Source organism: Carassius auratus, chromosome 5 (assembly GCF_003368295.1).
Source record: "Carassius auratus strain Wakin chromosome 5, ASM336829v1, whole genome shotgun sequence".
Classification (NCBI taxonomy): Eukaryota; Metazoa; Chordata; class Actinopteri; order Cypriniformes; family Cyprinidae; genus Carassius; species Carassius auratus.
In genome coordinates this window covers 7,874,500-7,899,952 of record NC_039247.1, presented here as the reverse complement: position 1 = coordinate 7,899,952, position 25,453 = coordinate 7,874,500, and the positions used below count along the sequence as shown (strand labels likewise).

Sequence of the window (25,453 nt, the reverse complement as noted above, 5' to 3'; positions counted from 1 at the left end):
ACTGTATACTGCTATTTACACCTCTCAGAAAAGATATAATCAGATATAAAAATTGCTTTTAACAGTGTTCATCGTCTGTTTGATTACGTCTTTAATTGATTTTTCTGTACATTTATGTCATGTGCACATACAAAAACTGTCAATCACCACTGATAAGCTACTACTTAATATTTAAGATTTTAGTTGCTTTGCAATTATGTGTATCGTAAGAAGCGCAATACAAATAAACTTGAATTTACTGTAATATATAAAATCAATCATATCATATAATAACATAATATAATAAAATGTAATATAATTATATATACAGTAATAATAAAATATATATTTATATATTTAAACAAAATAATTGAAAACATGCTTTTGCATATGCATGTAAGAATATAATAATATTCTATGATATATTATACAGTAATATGTGTGTGTGTGTGTGTGTGTGTCACACACACATCCATCCATACATACAGTATATAGCACATATAGCACTGTTTGGTTATTTATATATATCTTACAATATTATTCTATAACATTTAGAAAATATTGTATTATTATTCTAAATTCCTCGCTATTATTGAGATTAGTACACTACAATAGATCTGTATAATAATAGACAATATGTATATTATACATTTGTATGAATATTATGTACTATATTTACAATATGCACTAAACTAACTAACAATAATAATAAAAATATATATTAATAGTTTATATTTAAATGAATATTATGACATTATGCACCAAATAATCATTCATCCTGCATTTTAAGAGGTTATCATGAATACAACCTCAGAGATCCCAAACCCCAGTGCACGCTCACATTATGACGTAATCCCGTGAAAGAGCACGCGCTCTTCTCAACAATGTCGACCACCAAAACAGAGCAGACGCTCCGCGCGCCTCCGTCCATCAGAGCTCGAGCGGAACCGAGCAAATGAAAGCGAAATCTCATCGCGGTGCGGTAAGTCTGACGCGCACATTAGTGCGTCTGTCTCATAATGCACTCTTTGATTCTTATTTTATTGCATGTATGTTTATTGTCAGGCTCACCATATGCCTTTAATGCATGTAAAAGAGGCGTGGCGGTACAGAAAGGACGCAACAACAATCTGACAGATGTTGTATTTGCTTAGCAACAGAGGAAAAGATGAGATGTGCAATTGTCAGCTGATTGCATTATGTATATCGACGGCTTCATGGTCGATATCTGACAAAAGTGCTTTGAGATACGCATGAAAGGTTCCAGTGTGTGTGTTTCATGTTAATGTTTACACCGCTGTACACTAGACTATTATACATCATTTGTGTGGATGTCTGTATGCAAACACGCACATACAAGCAAAACTGAAACAGAAACAAAGAGATGAGGTTTCGTATTATGTGGCCTGCTGTTTAGGAGTCTGTCAATCATTAAAGCTTTAAAATGTTTGTCTAATTACTTTAGAGCCTTTTTATTTCACCCTGTCAGAGTATAACAATCTTATCAAATGCAATAAATGCTATTAATGTACAAATAATAATGCTATTTATTGTTAATAATGTGCTTACAAACAGCAAGACAGCTCTAAATATGTTTCTAAAATCATAACAGACATATGTGTTAGGTGTAATGATACATTTCGCATTTCAGTGCTTATTTAAATAGTTAGGTAAATGATTATGTTCAAAATTGAACAAAATAAATAAAATAATCAGATCATCAGGACCCTTACGTGAAACTGAGGGGTTTGCATCACCCTGAAAGGGTGTATTTCATGATAATGTAATTGCAATTTTAAAAATTTCACAATTCTGAGTTTATATCTCGCAAAAAATAAAATAAAATAAATAAATAAATAATTAAAAATATCTACAAATCTAAAAAAGAAGAAATATAAACTCAGAATAAACCCGCAATTTTGAGAAAAAATAAAATCAGAATTTTGAAATATGAATTCGCAATTTTGTGAAAAAATCTAACATTTTAATCTTGTGGGATATAAACTAAGAATTACGAGAAACAAACTTGTAATTCTAAGAAAAAGTCAGAACTATAGTAAAAACTATAAGAGTAAACTCTGATAAAGTTAGAATTTTGAGCTATAAAAACTCTGATTTTAGAGTTATATACTCATTACTGAAAAATAAATTTAGATAAAAAGTAGAATTTTTTATTTTTATTTTTAATATATATATATATATTCCATAGCTGAAATAGAAAAAAAGCTGAGATGTAAACTCACAAATGTGAGGGAAAAGTCAGATCATGAGATAAAATGTCACAATTGCTTTTTTTGTTATATAAAAAAAAAAGAAATGAGGAAAAAAAAGATTTGAATTTATATCACACAATTTTTATTTTATATTTGATTGCAAGAAACATTGTAACATTGTAAGATAAAAAGTTATAATTACCTTTATTATAATTATGGCAGAAACAGGCTTCCATAGCAGTTTAGCATGATTATAGAAATATGTTTGCCCAGAGAATACCTTGATTGACCAATCATATTAAAGAATTCCAGAGAGCTGTGTAACAATCTTTATTTTTAATGGAAAGTCCCTGTTGTTGTCTATATTTAATAATAGTCTTCTCCCACTGTGGTTTCTCTTCTGTTTAGATCAGGAAAGTTTAGAGGAGGACATGGCTGCTCAAGAACCCTCCCCCCCGTCCTCCATAGAGAACAACAAGCCCGGGTTCCCAAAGAAGATTCTGGCCATCAAACTTGAAGACAAACATTTATGCAACTGCTGTCAGAACATTTTGAGGAGACCGTTCCAAGCGCAGTGCGGCCATCGCTTTTGTTCTTACTGCTTCAACCGGACTGTTGGGTAACTCAGTCTGATGATCGCAAACAGATGAAGTTATTTGGCCGCTAAAATTCAGTTCTGATGCAGTGACTTAAAAACATTTACTGGGACGATGGACACATATGGCAATAGCAGAATGATGACAATTTTATTGTTCAAATGTTTTACTGTTCTTTTATTCGTATATTCACTAAGGCTGCATTTATTTGATCAGAAATACAGTAAAAACTTTGATACTGTGAAATATTATTTCAATTCAAAATAACTTTTTTATTTGGATTAGTGCTGTCAAACGATTAATCATGATAAATGGCATCCAAAATAAATGTTTTTGTTTGCATAATACATGTGTGTTTTCTGTGAATGTTTATTATGTATAAATACACACACATGAGGTATATATTACTGTGAAAATATTTGTCTATGTCTATATTTATATTCATATTATTTATATGATAAATAAATATATTTAATATAAACAAGATATTTTTCTGAAATAAATACATGCATGTGAGTATATTTAAATATACATAATAAATATACACAGACACACACACACACATATATTGTGCAAACAAAAACTTTATTTACGATTAATCATTTGACTGCCACTTTTGATCAATTTAATCCATCATTTCTGAAAATGATCCATCATTTTTTTTATATATTTTGTATTCAATGTTTTTTCTTTAGTTTTACTTTGGAATTATAAGTGATTATGCATTTTAAAAAATACAGTTCCACATCACAACAGATATTTAAGCATTGATTAGCTTGTATTGATGCCAAAAATGTTGATGTCAAAATAGCACATGTGTGTTTCATTGCCATTTTAGATCAGGACCACAGAAATGTAATGCCTGTATCAAGGAGGACATCTTCGAAGAGCCCACGTCCATCCTCAAACCAGGCTGCGTACGTGCAAATGCTTTGCTAGATGTCAATCCAGATTTGTGAGCATTTTTAAAATGATTTAAAGCCAAACTTTTATCGCAGAGCATGCACATTCTCTGTGTTTTCTTGCAGGCGTTTCCCGACAATGCTGCCAGAAGAGAAGTTGAAAATCTTCCAGCTGTTTGCTTCAACGAAGGCTGCTCCTGGAAAGGCAGTATTAAAGATTATGAGGTTGTGTTCATTAACATTAGCTTTATTGATATACTGGAGCAGATGTATTTAGACACTACATATGCAATAACATCCAGTATAAATGGACAGTTTCTCATTTGGTAACTTGTGTCACATCTCTGTTTTTCTAGTTGAGCCATGAAGGGAAGTGTGAGTTCATGATTCTGCCGTGTCCCTTGTGCAAAGAGCTCATTAGACTGAACGAACAGGAGCGTCATAATGAACGCGAGTGTCCTGAGAGAACGCTCAACTGCAAGTACTGTAAAGAACCATTTCATTTCAAAAACATCAAGGTAAGCGAGCGGTCTGACAAAAGCGCCATACATTTGAAGGAGGAAAAAGGCATTTCATGTTACAAAATAATGTTTTCACAGGCCCATGATGAGATCTGCCCCAAATATCCTATGATTTGTGAAGGATGTGCGAAGAAGAAAATCCCCAGGGAAAAGGTGTGGTAATCAAAAACATGTCACACCCAGTGTTATTCAGTAACACTCAGTTAAAGAAAACAGAACAAGTGATATACTGTATGTACGGATGGTAAATAGTTATATAGTATTATATTAGTTATTTCTTTGCTCTCCTCTTTTTAGTATGTTGACCACATCAAGTTCTGCAGCAAGTTCAGGACTCCATGCAGATATCATGTGGTTGGCTGCGACATTTCAGTAAGTTTTCATTTCTAGAATCCTATTATTTAACACATTGTTGTACAAAAAAAGAAGAAAAAAAACGTCCCTAGGTTACGTATGTAACCCTAGTCCCTCGAGGGAACGAGACGCTGCGTCGGGCGCTTTTGGGGAACGCCTTTGGCAAGAACAACTCTGAATATCGTGTGCAATCAGTCCAATGGAAGAGCGTGACGTCACGGACGGGGTGACGCAGCGACCAGGAAGCTATAAAGGCACCTGCCACACAGCTGACTTCAGCTTCGAGTAGGGAAGCAAGCGCAGGCAGGGGTGCCGGGAGTATGGCTCTGCGACGCAGCGTCTCGTTCCCTCGAGGAACTAGGGTTACATACGTAACCTAGGGACGTTCCTCTTCGGGAACTCGAGCTGCGTCGAGCGCTTTTGGGGAACGATGTGCCAACGCTGCCAGACTACCAAACCCCTGCCTACTGTGTATCCGAAGAGCACAGCTAAGGCGAGAGGACAGAAGAGCCAGGAGCGGCTTGCATATCAAGATTGTAAAATATGGCGAATGTAGAGGGCGTGGACCACCCCGCAGCGTTGCAGATGTCCAATAGGGACACACCTGCTAGAATGGCCTTAGAGGCAGCCATACTCCGTGTAGAGTGAGCCTTGGCTCCCAAAGAAAGGCTAAGACCAGAGGACTCATAGGACTCGTTGATAGCCTCGCACCGTGGAGGAAACGTGTAACTAGGGGGTGTCTACCCACTGACTGACCGTTGAAAGGGACGTGCTAAGCAGCCATGGCCGCCACGTACAGCTTTAAGGTGGAGTGAGTTAACCCCGCAGAGAGCCTAGCTTGGAGAAACTCCAAAACGGTACCAACTGTGCAGTTAACAGGGTCAAGCTGGCTGTCTCTGCACCATGAGGAGAAGGGTTTCAACCTCAGGGCGTACAGTTTCCTCGTAGAGGGAGCTCTGGATTGGAGTTTGGGGGTCTCAACAACCTCGGTTGGGAGACCGGAAGCTATGAGCTGTGCCCCCTCAGGGGCTACACAGACAACTTCCACAACTCCGGGCGAGGGTGAATATTTTGCCTGAGAGAGCAGATCTGTCCTGATCGGAATCACCCATGGAGGGCCGTCGAGGAGAGAGATCAGATCTGCGAGCCATACTGGGCCCGGCCAGAACGGGGCTACTAATAGAAGATGGACCTCATCCCGGCGTACTCTCGCCAGAACTCCCGGGAGCAGAGCGATGGGGGAAAAGCGTACAGACGAAGCCTCGGCCATGTCTGTACCATAGCGTCCAGTCCCAGAGGAGCTGGATGAACTAGAGAGAAACAGAGGGGACATTGCAATATCTCTTGAGTCGCAAAGAGGTCCAAAAAACTCTCCATATCTACTTCACCACCTTGGGGTGAAGCCCCCGGGTCTCGGCCCCTGTCTCGACAGTATGTCTGCTCCCACAGTCAATCTCCCAGGAATATACACTGCTCCGAACGAGAGTAGTTTGTCCTGGGACCACAGAAGGATCTGGTGTGCCAGCTTGTACAAGGGGTACGAATGCCGATCTCTCTGGTGACTGATATAAGAGATCGCCAATGTGTTGTCGGTGCGCACCAACACATGGTGACCTCTCAGGTCTGGGAGGAAATATTTCAATGCTCGATGCACAGCTAGCATCTTTACACAACTGGTATGCCATGTCAGATGGCGACCGCTCCACAGACCGCGGGCAGGGTGGCCACTCATGACCGCACCCCAACCGGTGAGGGACACGTCTGTCGCTAGCGTTACACAGCGACCAAGAGCTCCCAACACCGGGCCCTGTTTCAAGAACCAAGGTTTCTTCCATATGTCTAAGGCACGAAGGCATCGCCGCGTGACTTGAATAGTTCGGAAAAGATTTCCCCTCGGGTAAAACCCCTTGGTCTTGAGCCACCACTGTAGGGGCCTCATGTGCAGGAGGCCAAAAGGTATCACGTTGGATGCAGCTGCCATGAGCCCTAACAGTCTCTGAAACTGCTTGACAGTGAGTGACTGGCCTTCTTTGACTCTCTTGACTGATGTGAGGATCGAGGCGCATCGTGGTCGAATCCCATAATGCGCCTAGATAGGTGGATCTCTGAACTGGAGAAAGTACACTCTTCTTGGCATTCAGTCTCAAACCCAGCTCCCCCATATGGGCGAGAACGACACCTCGATGTCGAACCGCCATCTGCTCTGATTGAGCTAGAATCAACCAATCGTCGATATAATTTAGAATGCGGATGCCCTGCATACGGAGGGATACCAGAGCCACATCTACACATTTCATGAACGTGCGGGGTGAGAGTGCAAGGCCGAAGGGAAGTACTCGATATTGGTAGACTTTGCCCCCAAAAGTGAACCTCAGAGACTTCCTGTGTTGTGGAAGGATGGATATTTGGAAGTATGCGTCTTTGAGATCTACTGCGACAAACCAGTCCTCGGATCTGATTTGAGCTACATCCTGTTTGACAGTGAGCATTTTGAACTTCAGTGACATAACTGAGAGGTTTAGATGACGTAAGTCTAAGATCGGACGCAACCCCCCCCATCCTTCTTTGGAACTATGAAATACCGGCTGTAAAACCCGGATTCCCTGTCCAGAGGAGGGACCACCTGGATGGCCGCCTTCTTTAATAGGGTATTCACTTCTTGTTCCATCACCAGAGCCTGCTGGGGGCCGACTACTGTCGGTGTAACCCCATTGAATGTCGGCGGTGGATGGCCGAACTGAATGCGATAGCCTCTTTCTACCGTGTGCCATTGAGATACATTTGGCAGTATGTTTCACGCTGCTAACTGATGTACTAAGGGAATCAGTCCCTCGAGACTGACCTCTGGTGTAAGAGGCCTCTGAAGGGGTGGCGAGCGTCTCAGCTCTGCTACGCTCACGGGCGGAAATAACTGAGAGCAGTGCTCGCTGGAAGCTGCTGCACCCTGAAACTCTGGCAGGGTTGGCAGACCCACCTTCTGAGGGCACTGAGGTGAGACGGGCACCGTATAATGAGGTGGACATCGCTCTACCCCAGTAGGGGCCGCCCTCTGTAGTCGTGACTGAAATGCGTCATGACTTCTTGGCCGTGGACCTCCCAGCCTGACCTCAGATGGGGATTAGGCTGAGAAGTCGCCGGCCCAGAGTGTTGCTCTGTTTGTACATGGAGGGGCTGCTCCCGCCCAGCAGTCCCTCCAGTACATCTAACTTCACATGTTCAATAACTGTCATTATATTCCTCAGAATTTAATGCAATCAAACAATCAGACAAGTAAACACGGTCTGGATTGTGATACAATTCGCATTGAAGTGATATATTGAACTTCTTGAAGTTAGATAACGGTCATTAAATTCCTCAGAATCTAATGAAATTCAGCAATCAGACAAGTAAACACGGTCTAGATTGAGATAAAGTACACATTGAATAGCTGACTTCTCAAAGTCATTATATTTCTTAGAATTTTTAAACAATCAAACAATCAGACAAGTAAACACGGTCTGGATTGTGATACAATAAACATTGAAGTGATATATTAACTTCTCAGTTATTAAATTTCTTAGAATTTAATGAAATCAAAACAATCAGACGAGTAAACACGGTCTAGATTGTGACAAAGTACACATTGAAGTGATAGAACTAACTCCTCCTTTTTTAAATGGAGTTTAAACAACCAGACAAGCGGTCGGGTAAGGAAAATTCACATCAAAACTGAAAATGATGTAATACACGCGTTGCCTCGACAGCGCGCAAATAATTAGTCACACAAACAATATTAATCCCCTCGGAGACTTAAATAGCTGCTCGTATAATGTTAGGCATAACACTGTTTATTGACAAAGAAACAAAGAAAGGCGGAGCGTCAAGCCCGATGCTCGGGGGGGAAGAACCAGGTGGCAAGGAACTCGACCGGAAGTTGAAGTCGGGTGGGGGCTGCCATCTTTTAGCAGAACTTCACTTGCGTTAGCATTCCCATTGACTCCCATTCATTTTGGCGTCACTTTGACAGCGAATAACTTTACATCTGAGGCGTTTAAAGACTCCGTTTGTCCATTATTTATTTCTAAAGATACACGACAATGTATAAAGGGCCCCATTACCTTCTATGTTACATTATGGGCCCGTATAAACAGTTTTTTGTAAAAAATAGGCTAACGATTGCGTCATAACGACTAGACTCTCTGTCGCATTACCGTACAGACAGGAGGAAAAGCTTGCAGGCAATTAACTTAATATGGCGTACTGGCGTTACATTTTAAAATACTATACAAAATAATTAATCAGAATACTTACTCCTGCTCACTCACGGAAAAAAACTCCCCGCTCAAGCTCGCCGTCTCTGCAAGATTAACGATGGCAGTTTGCACGCACAGCCACTTAGAAGATTTACATCTGCCAGACAGGTTGCTGACGTCGCCAAGCTTCGTTTGAGTCTTTGCGTCAGAAACAGAAGTGCTTAAAAACGCTAAAAATGGGCTTCACTTGTCTCAATTGAGTTCCAATGGGGTCGCTGTGTCCATTTCTTTTACTGTCTATGAGAAGAACCGAAGCTCGGACTTCCGAACCCCGGAACCGGCCAGATCTGATGGGTAAGGTAGGAGATAAGGACGTGCCCGTCTCCATTCCCTCCAACAGATCGATCTGTGAACCCAACGAATGCCGGCGCCGTTCCGCCTCGGCAAAAACGGGACCGGTATCGCGAGGAACGCTGGTGAAGGCTCCCTCCTCGAAGAGAGCCCTCCGGGATCGAAAAATAATAATAAAAAACAACAACAAAATTACAGAAATGTTCAGAAAACAGACTAGTATTTCTTATAAGAAATAAAACTATTAAGATGCTTAATTGAAAAAAAAAGTAAAAAATTATCCAATAACAAATTAAACTTTTAAAAAATAACTTAAATGACCACAAACTGAAATAAAATTGTTCAAGTACTAAAATAGTTAAAACTGAATTAAATCGAATTTAAAACTTACTAGAAATGTTTAAAAATATTAATACAATATTATAGAAATTACAAAAGCACATCACAAAATTACAAAAAACGTAAAAATATGTTTTATTTAATCAAAATTTATCAAATATAACTTTCATACAGATACAAATGTTTGAAAAGTTGAAACAAAATCAATTAAAAATAAATCGAAATATAAAAAAAAAAAAATGACAAGCACAATTATCAAAAATTAAACTACAATTAAATCGAAAACTTTAAAACTTAGTTAATTTAAAATATTAATAATTGTAACACTAAAGGAGATCTCAAATGTATCAAATATCACTATTAGAAAAAAAAAAAACAAAGTGAACCGATTTCCTAACTCATAATGCAGTGTCATGATGCAAACCACATGACTGACGAATCATTCACGTTGAAGTTTAATCGAATTGTTTTCCCTTTGAGGTGGAGAAGGAGAAGATCCACGATCACGAGCGTGTCTGTGCTCACGAACATCTCAACCTGCTGTTGCACTACATCATGAGCATGAAGGTCTGTCTGGAGGGTCTGCAGCCCCAAAGCCTGGAGCTGGCCGGTCACAAAGCACAAGAGCTTCACCAGGCGCTCCGAGACCTAGAGACCAGAGTCAGTCAGCTGAACGGACCGCCCGTGCAGGGGGTCCCCTCCTCTTCATCCTCATCCTCGTCCTCCTCTGCGCTTCCGACCACGCTGCCCACCTCCTTCACCCCTCTGCCCAGCTCGGTGGGCGCAGCGCTGGAGCTCCAGCTGCACAGCGAGAAGACCAAGGTGGCAGATCTGGGCCGTCGCTGCCAGGAGCTGGAGGTGAAGGCGGGGACGTTTGAAGACGTGGTCTGCGTGCTAAACCGAGAAGTGGAGCGCTTCGCAACCACCATGGAGGCCAGCAACCGCCAACACAGACTCGATCAGGACAAAATCGAGGCTCTTAGTAACAAGGTGTGCTGTCTGTTTTAACCCTGTTAAGCCTGACGTATAAAATAACAGTCAGAAATGGAACAGTTTATTATAGATTTAGGTTGCATATGTGATTTTTGTTGAGACAATAGGCTTTTATGGCTCTTATAGTATGATATAGTGAGAATATGGAGGAATAAACACCTTAGTTTTATTCCAATGCAATTTGGTGCAGATACTGATATTTAAATGGCCAAAAAGAATCATTTAATTCTGATAGCTTGTAACATAAATAATTGAGATCTATAGCAGATTCTTACAAAAAAATACATGTAAATATCAGTTGTGCCTATGTAACTTCCGCAATTTGTTTTAGATGATATTTAAATGCTTAGTCTTATGATCAAAGCTCAATAGTTTCAAAACATATAATGCAATATATATATATATATATATATATACATACACACACACACACACACACTGTATACATAGTGTTATTACTGTGAATAAATTAGGACTGAATATATTAATATTAATATACATTTTTTATAATAATAATACATAACATAGAAGCCTTTTTAAATCATATATTCAAATAGAAATGTATTTTTAAATAAATTGTAATTTGAATATATTCCAAGGTTACTTTTCTTTTTGCAGCATATATAAAAATATAATGTATGTATGCACATATATATAAATGAAACTAGGATAATGCATAATAAGAAAAACAATATTTATCATAAAATAGAAGCTTTTAAAATTGTAAGTGAATATATATATATATATATATATATATATATATATATATATATATATATATATATATATATATATTTGTGTTTAATATGACTTATTAAGGTGAGGCACAGGGGTGGATGTTTGAACAATTAAACTAAAAACTTGCTAAAATATATAAACTATCAATGAGACGACAGAATAGATTTTGTACAAGTATTTCAGAAAATGTATGATGCAGATAATTTAGAGGCCTTAGAAATGTATGTATCGAATATGACACAGTAAGCATTACAGGGTTAATATCATCAGTATAAACCTTTAGTTATGTGATTGCATCTTTTTTTTTGCCATGTGAGAATGATTTATGCTCCATATCGAATATTTCTCCATCATGTCTCCTGTAGGTGCGTCAGCTGGAGCGGCAGGTGGGTGTTAAAGACCTGACTGTGGCTGAAATGGAGGGCAGATTGCGGGAGATGTCTGCCACCACGTTTGACGGCGTCTTCATCTGGCGGATAGCAGATTTCACTAAAAAGAGACAAGATGCCATTGCTGGACGGGCGCCTGCCATGTTTTCACCCGGTAAAAAACCCACATTAGTCAGAATAGACACAATGATCATTGTGTTGATTTGCAAATTATAAGTTTTGACTAACACGCTCCTCATTTTGTTCAGCATTTTACACAAGCAAGTACGGCTACAGGATGTGCCTGCGGATTTACCTGAACGGCGACGGGACGGGACGGGGAACGCATCTCTCGCTGTTTTTTGTGGTCATGAGAGGGTTGAGTGATGCGCTGCTCAAATGGCCCTTCAACCAGAAGGTGCATCACCATTTTTAATGTTTGTTTTCATGCGTTAAAGCAGCAGTGAGGAGACTTGATGTTTTAAATGAACACATTACACTATTACACTACTCCTGATACAAAATAAATGATATTGTTACTTTTCATCAAAGGTCATTTAAATTCAAATAGGGCAACTTTAAGTGATAATTTATAATTGTGAATAAATTATGATTGAATATTTTAATGTTGCATAATTTTTTTATATTTCTTAAAGGATGCATATAATAATGATAATGATAATGATAATGATAATAATAATACATAACTTAGAAACCTGATTTTTTTTTTAATGTAGGATTTATAATATGTTAATAATGCATTTTCTATTTTAGTTATAACACACACACACAAAGTTTCTATATAAATATATATAAATAAATAAATAAGTCTGTGTATATATATATATATATATATATATATATATATATATATAAATATATTATATATATATATATATATATATATATATATATATAAATATAAATATAAACATATATTATGGATTAAAAAATATTTAAAAAAAAATTATTTAGACGTATAAAAATTTTTCTTTAAAAATTACAGAATGTAAATAAATTTATTTTGGGATATATATATATATATATATATATATATATATATATATATATATATACACATTCTTTTTTTTATAAAAATAAAATAATTTATAACAATACAGTTAATAATTTATAACAATACAGTTATAATAAAATAACTGTAGTGTGTCAGGGTTAGGCAAGGAGGAACTCAAGTGCAGACAGGGAATCACAAAACAAGGGGTTTATTTACAAAAAGGGGAAAAACAAAAACCCACGAGGGGGAAAACAACGGCTAGGCCAGAAACAAAACAACTTAACAGGACAGGATTGACATGAAAAAACAAACTCTTAAACACTAACTACAAACAAACACTCACGGTAATACAAAGACTTCTCAAAGGGGGTTACAAGGGTAAACTTCTCACAAGACTGACCAGTAGGAATACATATGTGAAACAATGAACCGACACAAGACAGAGCACACTAGGAGATCTAAATAGGGGGAACAATTAAGACACGACAGGAGGCACAGATGGGACAATCAAGACACGACTAGGTTAACAAGGGGGGCGGGGCAAGGGAACGAGACAACACAAGCACATGGCCCAAAGACAAGGCCATGCGCTTGTACACCAAACACGGGTCTGTCATGGATTGTGTCCAAATTCAGGGTCTACATCCTTCGGAGGACGCATTTGAAGGATGTTACGTCACAGCGCCGCGACGAAGGCTGTCCAAATTCGTAGGATCCTTCAAATGCGGCCCACAAATGCGTCCTCCTTTTCCCCGAATTAGAAGGATGGGTGTGGTGGATCCTTTCGCGTCCTACCTATCCCATAATTCTTTTCGGCAGGACGAAGCGAGCGGTAGCGGAGTGGGGGAGGAGTATTAATTTCGATGTTTTTTAAAAACTGGCTTTTCAAAAATATATTTTTTCAGTGGTTTTCTAGTTAGGCATTTTGTTTTAGCGTTAAGCATTTTTTTTTTACATGTGTACGTGTATATGTAAAAAAAAAAAAAAAAAAAAAAAAAACGTTTACTTTTGTAAACTAGCTTCTTCCTTACTGCCTGTGTGAATATCCCCTTACACACAGCTTATTTGTTAGTGATTGAAGCTGTTTTAACGCTTCTAAGGACGAAAGAGCAGACAGAAGTGTTTATAAAGCTCCGGGGAGAGAACGATGAGCTCTTCACCGGCGTCTTGCTTGGCGCTGTCACGGTTGCTAGGCGACAGGATATGAGCAACGGTTAAGGGAGGGAACTGAAAGAAGGGTAGGCTGTCCAAATTCACAAACACCGACTTCCGGTTATTGCTGTCGTCGGAGGACCCATCCTCCTTCAACCGGGTAGGAAGGATCCTAAGGAGGATGCAGACCCTGAATTTGGACACAGCTAATATCCTGCCTCAAGACTAGGAAAAAAATCAAGGACACGAGGGCAGAATCATGACAGAACCCCTCCCTTAAGGAGCGGCTTCCAGACGCTCCTCAAGGGAACATCAAACACGGGACACGACTGACATGACAGACTGGGACACAGACACAAACCAACAAGACATGACAAATAACAACAAAGGCAGACATGAATACACGACGGCAGGGTTAGGGTGACAAATCAAAAAAAACAAACAGGGAAGGGGAGGAGGCGGGACCACAAAGTTCATGGGGGACAGACCAGGGTGGGTGGGTGGTGCAGGAATCTTAGGAGGACAGGACGAAGGCTGACGACGGGGGGTACGGGCAGGTCTGGGTGGTGAGGGGCGGGGAGGGGTCTCGGGACAACTGACAGGGGACATGACAGGAGCAGACAAGGGACGCGGGGCAACACTTACGGGACGCGGGGCAAGACTTACGGGACGCGGGGAGACGACATCTACTGGACACGGGGGGACAACATCTACTGGACACGGGGGGACCACAGGACACGGGGGGACATTAACGGGACACGGGGCCACATCAACGGGACACATGACTACATCAGCAGGACACGGGACCACATCAGCAGGACACGGGGCCACATCAGCAGGACACGGGGAGACAACGGCTGGACACTTGGGACTTCTGGGGACAGGGTCAGGGGACAAGACAGGACTGACGGGGATTTCTAAAATTTGGACAAGACGGGACAAATAATCAGAAAAGGCTTTAGCAGCTAGGACAATTGGCATCTCCTTATGAGATGAGACCGACTGTACAAGAGTCTTTGCTGCAGAGTCGGCCGCGGCTCTCTCCTCCGCTCTCACGACTGCCGACTTGAATACGGCTTTCTTCTTTGCCGCCTCGGGCACGCCAGCGCTCACCGCTGCTGGCTCGGGCACGCCCACCGCTGCTGGCTCGGGCACGCTCACCGCTGCTGGCTCGGGCACGCCAGCGCTCTTCGCTGCTGGCTCGGGCACGCTCACCGCAGCTGGCTCGGGCACGCTCACCGCAGCTGGCTCGGGCACGCTCACCGCTGCTGGCTCGGGCACGCTCACCGCTGCTGGCTCGGGCACGCTCACCGCTGCTGGCTCGGGCATGCCAGCGCTCACCGCTGCTGGCTCGGACACGCTCACCGCTGCTGGCTCGGACACGCTCACCGCTGCTGGCTCAGGCACGCTCACCGCTGCTGGCTCGGGCACGCTCACCGCTGCTGGCTCGGGCACGCTCACCGCTACAGGCTCGGGCACGCTCACCGCTACTGGCTCGGGCACGCCAGCTCTCTCCGCTGCTGGCACGGGCACGCCAGCGCTCACCGCTGCTGGCACGGGAGGAGACAGGGTCACAGGACCGGCAGGCCCCTTCTTCCTCCTCTTCCTCCTCGGGCGCGGTGCAGAGGCTACAGCTGGGTCAGAGGCGGGTTGGGGGAGTTTGGTCTCGGGCAGGGCAGCCTCGGACGCCGAAGACTCTGAAGCTGACTCCCATGAAAGCCGTCTCCCTCGCTTGTTGGGGAGACTTAAGGTAGTGGGAGGTACCTCAGGATCTTGGGAGGGACCTAACTGATCCCCCAGGGTTGCCACGGCCAGGACACGACCCTCCGGGATCGCCGGCAGCTGGGTAGGTGGGGACCTCTGGGGCTCCTCCTCTTGCCCGCTCGCTCCGGAACGACCTCCCCTGGTCCCCCGGAACACCACAAGGCGAGAGCCCTCAAAACAATCTCGCTGGCTGGCTGATGCCATCCAGCATTGCCTCCTGTCTGCTGAGTTCCTTCGTGGTCGGTTCATTCTGTCAGGGTTAGGCAAGGAGGAACTCAAGTGCAGACAGGGAATCACAAAACAAGGGGTTTATTTACAAAAAGGGGAAAAACAAAAACCCACGAGGGGGAAAACAACGGCTAGGCCAGAAACAAAACAACTTAACAGGACAGGATTGACATGAAAAAACAAACTCTTAAACACTAACTACAAACAAACACTCACGGTAATACAAAGACTTCTCAAAGGGGGTTACAAGGGTAAACTTCTCACAAGACTGACCAGTAGGAATACATATGTGAAACAATGAACCGACACAAGACAGAGCACACTAGGAGATCTAAATAGGGGGAACAATCAAGACACGACAGGAGGCACAGATGGGACAATCAAGACACGACTAGGTTAACAAGGGGGGCGGGGCAAGGGAACGAGACAACACAAGCACATGGCCCAAAGACAAGGCCATGCGCTTGTACACCAAACACGGGTCTGTCATGATCCTGCCTCAAGACTAGGAAAAAATCAAGGACACGAGGGCAGAATCATGACAGTAGTGTATGTATGTATATATGCAAATAGATAAAACAGACACTTCTAAAATTACAAATAGGGAAATTGTAAGTTTTTAAGTGAATATAGAATTAATTGAATATAGAAATTTATTTTTGTGAACAGAATAAAAATAATAAAATGAATACAATGAATATAATTAAATGTATTATATTTATAGATATGTTAATTTACACACACATATATATATTTTACTACTTTTGTACGACATGGTTAGACGCTGCTTCTGCTGCAGGATCTGCTTAACCACAGCAGGAGATTTATTCCATACAGTATGTTTCAATAATAATAAATAATAAATGAACTAATACATTTCATGTATTAAAATTATATATTTGATATCTATTTTAATATTAAGAACAGTATTAACGTTCTGTGGTTTAACCAAGGCCATGCAGGTGGGGAAACGAAATGAACCAGCCTAACCTAGGCCATCACAAAATGCATGCATTGTTATGTGTTTGTGAGCTGAAGTTAGTTACCTTCTTCCAGGTCACACTGATGCTGCTGGACCAGAGTAACAGAGAGCACATCATCGATGCTTTCCGTCCCGATGTCACTTCCTCCTCGTTCCAGAGGCCTGTAAGCGAGATGAACATCGCCAGCGGCTGCCCGCTCTTCTGTCCACTGTCCAAGCTGGAGGGCAAGAACTCATACATACGTGACGACACCATCTTCATCAAAGTCATCGTGGACCTCACTGGCCTTTAAAGTTTTCTACTTTCTTATACGCTGCCTCTGATGGAGAATCTTCTTCACCACAGCAGGAGATTTATTCCATGACGTCTGTTTTGACACGTTTCCCTGCATGTGTTCAGCCGTCACAAAAGCTGCACTGATGCACAGTTCCCGAAAGGCTCAGTAGAGCTCTATAATAGGAAAAAGAGTCGTGAAACACTGGGATTGAACGTGAAGTCCGGTCCAGTTGCATAGTGTAGATCATAATGCAAAATAGATCATACAGAAATTAGATGTTTTTTTTTATTTGACTCGCTCTCAGAACATGATAGATCACAGATTTGGAGAAATGTAGCATTGCATCACTTGCTAACCAGAGGATGCTCTGCAGTGAATGGGTGCCGTCAGAATGAGAGTCAACCAGCTGATGAAAACATCACAGTAATCCACACCAATCCAGTCCATCAGTTAATGCTAGTAAAGTAAAAAGCTTGACATTTGTGGAAAACAAACCTATTAAGGTGTTTTTAATTTCAAAGAAGTCCTCTATCCATAATAATGTGGTCAGAATAAGGAGAGAAATATGCATAGATCAAGCATCCAAAACTGTTTTATGCAAATATGTGGGTGGATTTTGATGTGAGAGGACAACAGGAGATGGACTTTTCCACTAATGGAAGCATGATTATGGATTATGGACTATTTGTATTATCTTTTTCAAAGTCGGAAGCAACAGTTTAAAGTTAAAAATGTCTTAATGATGGATTTGTTTCTTACAAACACACAGCATTTGGCTTCTCAAGACATTAACTGATGGACTGGAGTGGTTTGGATTATTGTGATGTTTTTATCAGATGTTTGGACTCTCATTCTGACGGCACCCATTCACTGCAGAGCATCCACTGGTGAGCAAGTGATGCAATGCTACATTTCTCCAAACTTGATCGAATTAATAAATAAACTCATCTACATCTTGGATGGTCTGACAGGGAGAAAATTTTCAGTAATTTTATTATTTTTTTTTTTAACTATTCCTTTTAGCGCTTCAGCACAACATAGACTTTTTGCGTTTACCGTACTAATTACTTATTGATTTAATCACAGTCAAATGCATTAATATTATCGCTAGCAGAATGCATCCTCTAATTATACAATTTGTTTAATAAACAAACACGCTGATTAGCATTTTTATAAATTGCAATTTGCATGTTGATTACCACGAAATGTGGCCAGCAGACTTTATTTAGGAAACATCCATGCTAAGACGATAACTTGTGCTCCTGTAATGCTAAACTGTTTTTTAAGGGGTCAAAGGGGTTTTAATTGTCATACAGTAAGTATAGTGAGGGTCAAGATCGTGGATTTCCTTTATTCGGTGTTTGGATACATCTGTGGAAGATAGTTTGAAGTTTAAAGGTAAAAATCGTATAAATCTTACCGTAGGTGTCTGTGAAATAAACGGTCCCGTGCACATGAATATTCAAGTTATTACGTTGCATTTTGTACATTTATAAGAAACAATGACTAGTCTTTTGTAAATAGGAATATTTCTACAGTTTACATGGTACATCTGAGCTTGAGTTTGTAGTGCTTGCTTGATTTTATTTCTTTTTCGATTCTTCTCACTGCCAAACGAGGCAGTTTGTGTGTTTTCTAGGCTAAACTGAGATGTTTACACAGGACCAAGCATTTGAAAACTTTTGATATACAATTGTCTTTTATATTTGGCATTGGGGGTGTCACTAATAACCCGAATCCACTGATTTTAAACCAGTTATGACAACTATTGAAACTTCTCTGTGCATGGGGAGCCTCAATCTGCAAATGCACATGATATTTATTATCACACACAGTTTACTCATCCAGTGAGTGACGACACCACTGCTGACATACTTTAGAGACAAATAAAATAAATATTAAACACAATGACTATTATTTTATATGATACACTGCTTTTATTCTTAAAAAATAAAAGCAGATATTGATATTCTCGTACTCTATATATGCAATGTATCTTTATATATAACCATAAACTCTCAAAGCGAGGGATCTTTATACAGTAAATGTATATACAGTTTACATCTATTTTATTATATTTAATGCATATTATATAGCTGTACATGTGCAGTCATGGTGGTTTAAAACTAGTTTTCACTTCTTCTTAGTAAATTGTCAGAAATACTGATTAATTTGTACATGCGATGCCTTGCGATAAACTAAACCTGATCGCTTGATTTGAGAAATAGTTCATCACAAAGATGAGGATCTATAAACTGCAATACTAATGAAGCTCAATTTTAGGGCATTTCTTAAAAGGGATGAAATAGATGATGCCATACATTGAAAAGATATGCTATACTGTGTTTCTGTGACATTATTCGTGCCAAATATGCATAGTGAAGTGTTGTTAGAGTTATTAGATCATGATCTGTCCTTTAATGAAAACAGATTGAATGTATGTCAAACTCAAAAATGTGCATTTTTTTTTTTTTTTTTACTGAGATTTGTTCCAGGTGAAATTTCCAGCTAAATTTGTCAAGTAATATCACACTGCAAATGATATACCCGCAGATTTGTAAAATCTATAACAATGGGCTGCTGATTTAAAATATTTTATTACTTTTAATAAACAATTTAATTTACTGAATTATTATTCTGACTAACAGAATTAACTAAATGTACCGTATGTACAAAAACGAAGCTACTATAATTAATGCCACACTTTCAGTTGATTTTGACAGCTCACAATTTTTTTTATTATTCAGAAGATGTTTTTCCTGTACCTCTATCTTTTAAAAGTTTATCCAGGTATGTTTCTATGTAAGATGCAAAAATTGTCATAAAACATTACATTTCACAAACCTTGATCATGGCTACTGTTCATATTTTACAGTCTCAAACTTCATGGTCTTCTTAGTCTGCTTTTTAGTCCTTTAGTCAATATCCTCATTGACAACTTAGTTTTAGCAATTAATAATTATGTATTTGCATTATGTTGTATATATTTTTTTTTTCTGGATAGGTAAAGAGAACTTGAAAACACATTAAAAACTCCCATATTACATTTTACATTTTTATTTCCTGTTTTTTTTTTTTTTTTTTTTTTTGAAGATACATTTTAGACACATTCCAGGTGAAGAGATAAAGTTAAATTAACACTTTTTTCTAGGGATTACAGATGCTGAGGACTCTATGGGGGAAAAGAAAACATTATAAAAATAAATAATTATAAAACAATAATTAATAACACATCAATAAGCAAACTGGCTTGACATACAAACTCTTTAGGAAATAAGCAAACTGACAAAATTTACACACTTATCTGCACCTTTCTGTTTACTGCATGTCAGACCTGAGAGTGGTAATGATTCAGTTGAGGAAATGACATCACTGGTCTCGAAGACACTTCCTTTTCTGAAAAAAACTGTACAAGATCATTGAATATTTCCTGAAAAAGTAGGTTTGTTGTAGGATGGTCTTGAACCGTGACTGGTGTCACATTCAAATATCACATTTCAGATTCATGTTTTTACCAAGTGTCAGTAAAACCCTCCACCAATCACAACTGTTTCTAGCAGATCAAAGGTCTACAGAAACAGTATTCGCTGGCGATCACTGGTCTGATAAAGTTGATATGAAAGGCAGAGTTCGAATGGTGAGAAATGTTCCACTCAGGAGTTTTAATCGTGTCTGTCTGCGACGAGAGACGGGCTGTTGATGAGAGATGTGTGGGACTTTGGAGAAAATAGAAAGAGGGACATTTAAAGTCTATGTTCTTTTCCGTCTGCCTTCCAAGTTTCTGAAATTGACTGGCCGGATCTTCATCTCCGCGAATGGAATCGAATGCTCATGGCCTTTCCAGTGGAACCAGTTGATCCCCTGTGAATTAAAATTGTCTAATTTAATTTCAATATCTTACAAAACATTTCAGTGTTGTATATCAAAGGGTATAAAGTACTTAATTATTGTAGTTGAATATTATTTTGGGAAATTTGTACTTTTATCTACTCAAGCATTATTGAACCTGAGGACTTTTTTTTTTGTTTTTTTTTATTATTACACTTTCATTTAGACCGCTGGTTATAATGATGCAAAATCTATCCTCTTAATATTATGCTATGCTGGTAACACTTTACAATAAGGTTTCATTTTTTAACTTTTATTAACTACATTATTTAACATGAATTATCCAGTGTTAATTTAGTATAAAGTATAAACCGTATTTTTCGGAATAAAAGTCGCACCTGAGTATAAGTCGCATCAGTCCAAAAATACGTCATGATGAGGAAAAAAACATATATATGTCGCACTGGACTATAAGTCACATTTATTTAGAACCAAGAACCAAGAGAAAACATTACCGTCTCCAGCCGCCAGAGGGCGCTCTATGCTGCTCAGTGGTAGACTACAGGAGCACTGAGCAGTATAGAGCGCCCTCTGGCGACTCTAGACGGTAATGTTTTCTCTTGGTTCATGTCAAATTAATTTAGATAAATAGGTCGCACCTGACTATAAGTCGCAGGACTAGCCAAACTATGAAGAAAAGTGTGACTTATAGTCCGGAAAATACGGTATTATTATAATAGTTTTTATAAAAATTTTGAATTCGATTTTATTTTTATTTTTGATTTTATTTATTTTTTATACTTTTAATTTCAATTTAGTTAAAATTCGTAATTTTTTTACGTGCTTTTTTCGGTTTCATTTATTTTTATTTAAGTTTTAGTTCAATTCGATTTTTATTTTTGATTTTACTAAATTCAATTAAACTAAAATTAGAAACTGAAACAAGTTAAGTCATTCACCTAATATTTATTTGATTTTATTTCAGCTTTATTTCAATTAAAAATGATACGTTTTAGTTTTAGATAGTTTTAGATTGTTCTAAACTAACAATTGAAAACAAAAATTTCAAAAGCATTGATCAATCTTAGTTAATGTTTATTTACATTTTCTAATACATTATTCAAATCAAAAGTTGTATCTGTTCGTATTATTTAATGGCGCCAACATGAACTAACAATTAAATTTTATGCTTAATTAAAAAATAATAAATTGTATGCTTATAAAAAAAATAAAAAATAAAATAAACCAGGTAAAATGTGCTACGCATTGTTAGTTAATGCATTAACTGACATGAACTAATGGGTCCTTATTGTTAAGTATGTATATTTTTTGTCAATTTTACTGATAAAAGTCAAAACAAAACAGCCAGTAAAAATAATTTTGATTTAACATTGAATTGGCCAAAATATTGGAGAACGGCTTACTTTGCTGTGACTGCTGTCTCCATATTTCCCCATCAGGTTCACTCGATGGCAGTTTTTATACCAGAACGCTCCCTTGTAGGACAGGGCACAGTTGGTGACCGCAATGTCATTGTCATTGTCATAGGTGGAGAAGGGTCTGTTCTGGTGATATGACAATGAATCACCTAAAGAGAGACAGAATATTACAAAACCTTTGCCATCATTGGGCATGAGATATATGAACAAAGTTTAAAACGATGCATTGTTTGCATGTATTCTAAGGGTGAAATGATCTTATGATCATCATATTTGCATGAGATACTGTCTTTATTGGCATTAATTGTTCTATGAAGACATGTACAAAAGGTTTTTATAGTGAAAAAACAATCTTTAGATTATTAAAGTGTTCTTCACACTAAGAAAAGTGCTTCTTTTTAGAACCGTTGACTGAAAAGTTATTTTTGGAACCAAAACCAAAAATTCTTCTATGACATCACCTCTTTTTTGGAACCTTTATTTATAAGAGTGTAATATTGGATAACGGTGTATACCGAAGGCATAATGTATATGGAGTTCACCTGCGGTGCCACTGTATGCACCAATCTGGATCTTGTAGCGGGAACGAGGATCTGCGATGTAAAATGTTTCGTAGACTGCAAACACACTCTCCTGTCCGTCACGCAGGTCCACGCGCAGCTCGTACTGACCTGCTGAGGTGATTCTGTGAAGATTTGAAAGTCCTGAAAGACAAAGACGCACCGTCTGTGTCAGTAAACCAGACTGAGTAGATTTGAGTGCTGGAATGGCCTGTTGAAATCGAGTCGCACCGAGCCAGAACTCATCGCTCGTGTCACCGAATCCTGCAGAGTAGTTCCTCCAGTTCCTGTAGAAATCCAGCTTTCCGCTCTGACGCCGAACGAACACCTGTGGAGACAAACACATTTGTTTACGGGAGAAATGAGTCCATGCAATCTCTGAAAACTGAACCTATGACCTTGGCTTTTTTATTTTCTTATAGAACTCTGCAATAAAAAGCCCAGTTACCTTTTTAACTGTATTTTTTTTTTTTTAATTTGTGGCAAAGCCAAGCTTCCAAACTTGCTACAAATGTTTCCATTGAAATACGATACAACTTAATCATGGAAAGCAGCTATTCTTATATTTAAATAAAATTCAGAAACACTTTTAAAACTATATTACTGCTCAAAGTTAGAGTTAGAGAGTCAACACTATTCCGTTCAGTTTATTCAATCTATTTTCTAACATTCAGTCAGACATAGAAGTTAGTCTCAACTGAGATTAATGTTGCAATGCAAACATGTTTAGTAGTGTGTGAGCGTCACCATCCAGCCACCGCCGTCGGTGCTCATGTCACAGTAAACTCGGACGGGCTGCTTCTCGTCTCCGCTGATGTAAATGGTGTACGGACCGGAGGAAGTCTCTCCGTTCAGCAGAGCTTCTGAGCAGTCCTTGGTGTTCCTGAAGCGCATGCCAGCTGCACACAATATGAGGAACAAAACAAGGTCTGATTCAACAATCAGACAGTGAATAACACACACAGATCAGACAAGCAGGGAGTGCATTCTCCCTCACAGCCAAAAAGTGGATCTGTCTTTAAAGATCTTCATGCATAAATCAAATAAAAATAATCAAATAAATTGGACTGCACAATAAAACGCAGGGTTATTATTGTTAACTAAAACTGGATTTTCTTTCATTATTTTAAATAAAGTAAAGAGTAACTTAACAAAAAAGAAAACTTTTTATATTTTAACTTTTTGTCAAGGTTACTTTTATTGGTTTTATTTAGTTTAAGAACTAAAAAAACAAAAGTACATAAATGAAAGTTAAAAAATATATATTCTGCAGATAAATAAAGAAATAAATTAAATGGTACACACGCACACACACTTCAAACAATAGTATTTTCCTTTTTGAGAAGCATTAAAGTTATTGATTAATGATGTACAAAGAATGTGTTATTACAGAATTATTTATATACTGTAGTTTTTGCTATTGTCTTGATTTATATTTTTTTGATATATTTTAGGTTTTCATTTAAATTTTTAAAGGTGTTATAATTTTGTTATGTTTTTAATACATTTTTATCAGTTTTTATTTTTAAATATATACAAATAGTTTTTAGTTTTTTCTAGTTTTTATACATTTTAAATAAATTTTTATCTTTTTCTTTTTTTAAATATGTATAAATAATTCTTATTTACTTCTAATTTTTATTTTTAGTTTATTTCGTTTTAGTTATTTTAATAATTCAGCTTAAACTGAGCAAAAATTAGAAACGCTTCCTTGGAAACTTTTTTATTTTTATTTTGATTTTGATTTATTTTATGGAATTGTCAGTTTTGATTTCATGGTGACTTTAAGCGTGATTGGAAGCCGTGTTTGGGAAAGTTACTTTTAAAAGTAATGCATTACAATATTGCGTTACTTCCTAAAAAGTAACTAATTATGTTAATTACTTTTTTTTATTGAAAGTAATGCATTAGGTAACATTTGCCTTACTTTTCAAATGTGAGCTGGGTTTGCTTGTTTGCTTTTAATATAAAAAGTTATATTTTTGGCAAATGTACTGTACAAGCCCTTCACATCAAAAGCCTCAGGCTGAAGGAAATGTAAATCCATGTCTGTCCAGTAGAACACAGAAGAAGAAAGTTCAACGCTCTTCAGAATTGAAAAAGTAATGTGTTACTAGTTACTTGAAAAACAACTTGCATTACTTGTAATGCGTTACCCCCCAACACCGATTGGAAGTTGTAGTTGTGTTAGTGAACAGACTGACCTGTGCTGAAGACGGAGCTGATCTGTGTGCTCCTCTTGTCCTCAGAGACGGCCTGCAGTCGAACTGTGTGTTCAGTGCTGCTCCTCAGATCAGACAGAGCGTGTGAGGTCACAGACGGATCCAGATTCAGCTCCTGTGTGAACATACAGTGCGTTAATTCTGATCTCAACATCAGTAAAAAAAAAAAAAAATCTCAATAATTAAATAATTTTTGTTATGCATCATATATTATTATCTATAAATAAAGTGAAGTGAAACCATATTATTATTATTCTGATTATTATTACTTTTTGTTTATTACTACTGTTTTTTTTTATTATTATTACTGTTGTTGTGGTCTAAAAGTATCCAAAAATCATAATTCTAGAATTTTCAAAATTAACAAAACTCTTTAGATGTTCAAATTGTGTCTACAAT

At 38.5% G+C, this 25,453-nt stretch overlaps 2 protein-coding genes across 3 annotated transcripts in view; one reads left to right on the top strand and one right to left on the bottom strand.

The window, feature by feature from the left end:
• Positions 1 to 746: 746 nt before the first annotated feature.
• LOC113073269 (TNF receptor-associated factor 2-like) lies at positions 747 to 17,815 on the top strand. Of its 2 annotated transcripts, XM_026246168.1 has the most exons (11): positions 748 to 961; positions 2,601 to 2,811; positions 3,627 to 3,705; positions 3,817 to 3,915; positions 4,047 to 4,208; positions 4,290 to 4,364; positions 4,509 to 4,583; positions 9,968 to 10,477; positions 11,584 to 11,761; positions 11,856 to 12,004; positions 16,802 to 17,815. In XM_026246168.1, the coding sequence occupies exons 2-11, from the start codon at positions 2,624 to 2,626 to the stop codon at positions 17,018 to 17,020; spliced, it is 1,734 nt and encodes a 577-aa protein (XP_026101953.1). In that variant the 5' UTR covers positions 748 to 961; positions 2,601 to 2,623; the 3' UTR covers positions 17,021 to 17,815. The 2 variants fall into 2 exon arrangements, with proteins under 2 accessions (XP_026101946.1, XP_026101953.1); XM_026246161.1 differs by having other exon boundaries at positions 747 to 961; positions 4,047 to 4,364.
• Positions 17,816 to 20,160: 2,345 nt separating this feature from the next.
• The window catches only part of LOC113073229 (tenascin-like), a 52,698-nt gene continuing 47,405 nt past the window's right edge, over positions 20,161 to 25,453 (bottom strand). The window contains exons 17-22 of the mRNA XM_026246111.1: positions 25,037 to 25,169; positions 23,580 to 23,731; positions 23,064 to 23,160; positions 22,815 to 22,976; positions 22,258 to 22,421; positions 20,161 to 20,866 (exon numbers count right to left, since the gene is read on the bottom strand). Of these exons, the coding sequence (XP_026101896.1) occupies positions 20,756 to 20,866; positions 22,258 to 22,421; positions 22,815 to 22,976; positions 23,064 to 23,160; positions 23,580 to 23,731; positions 25,037 to 25,169 (819 nt within the window). The 3' untranslated portion in view covers positions 20,161 to 20,755. The remainder of the gene's footprint in view (positions 20,867 to 22,257; positions 22,422 to 22,814; positions 22,977 to 23,063; positions 23,161 to 23,579; positions 23,732 to 25,036; positions 25,170 to 25,453) is intronic.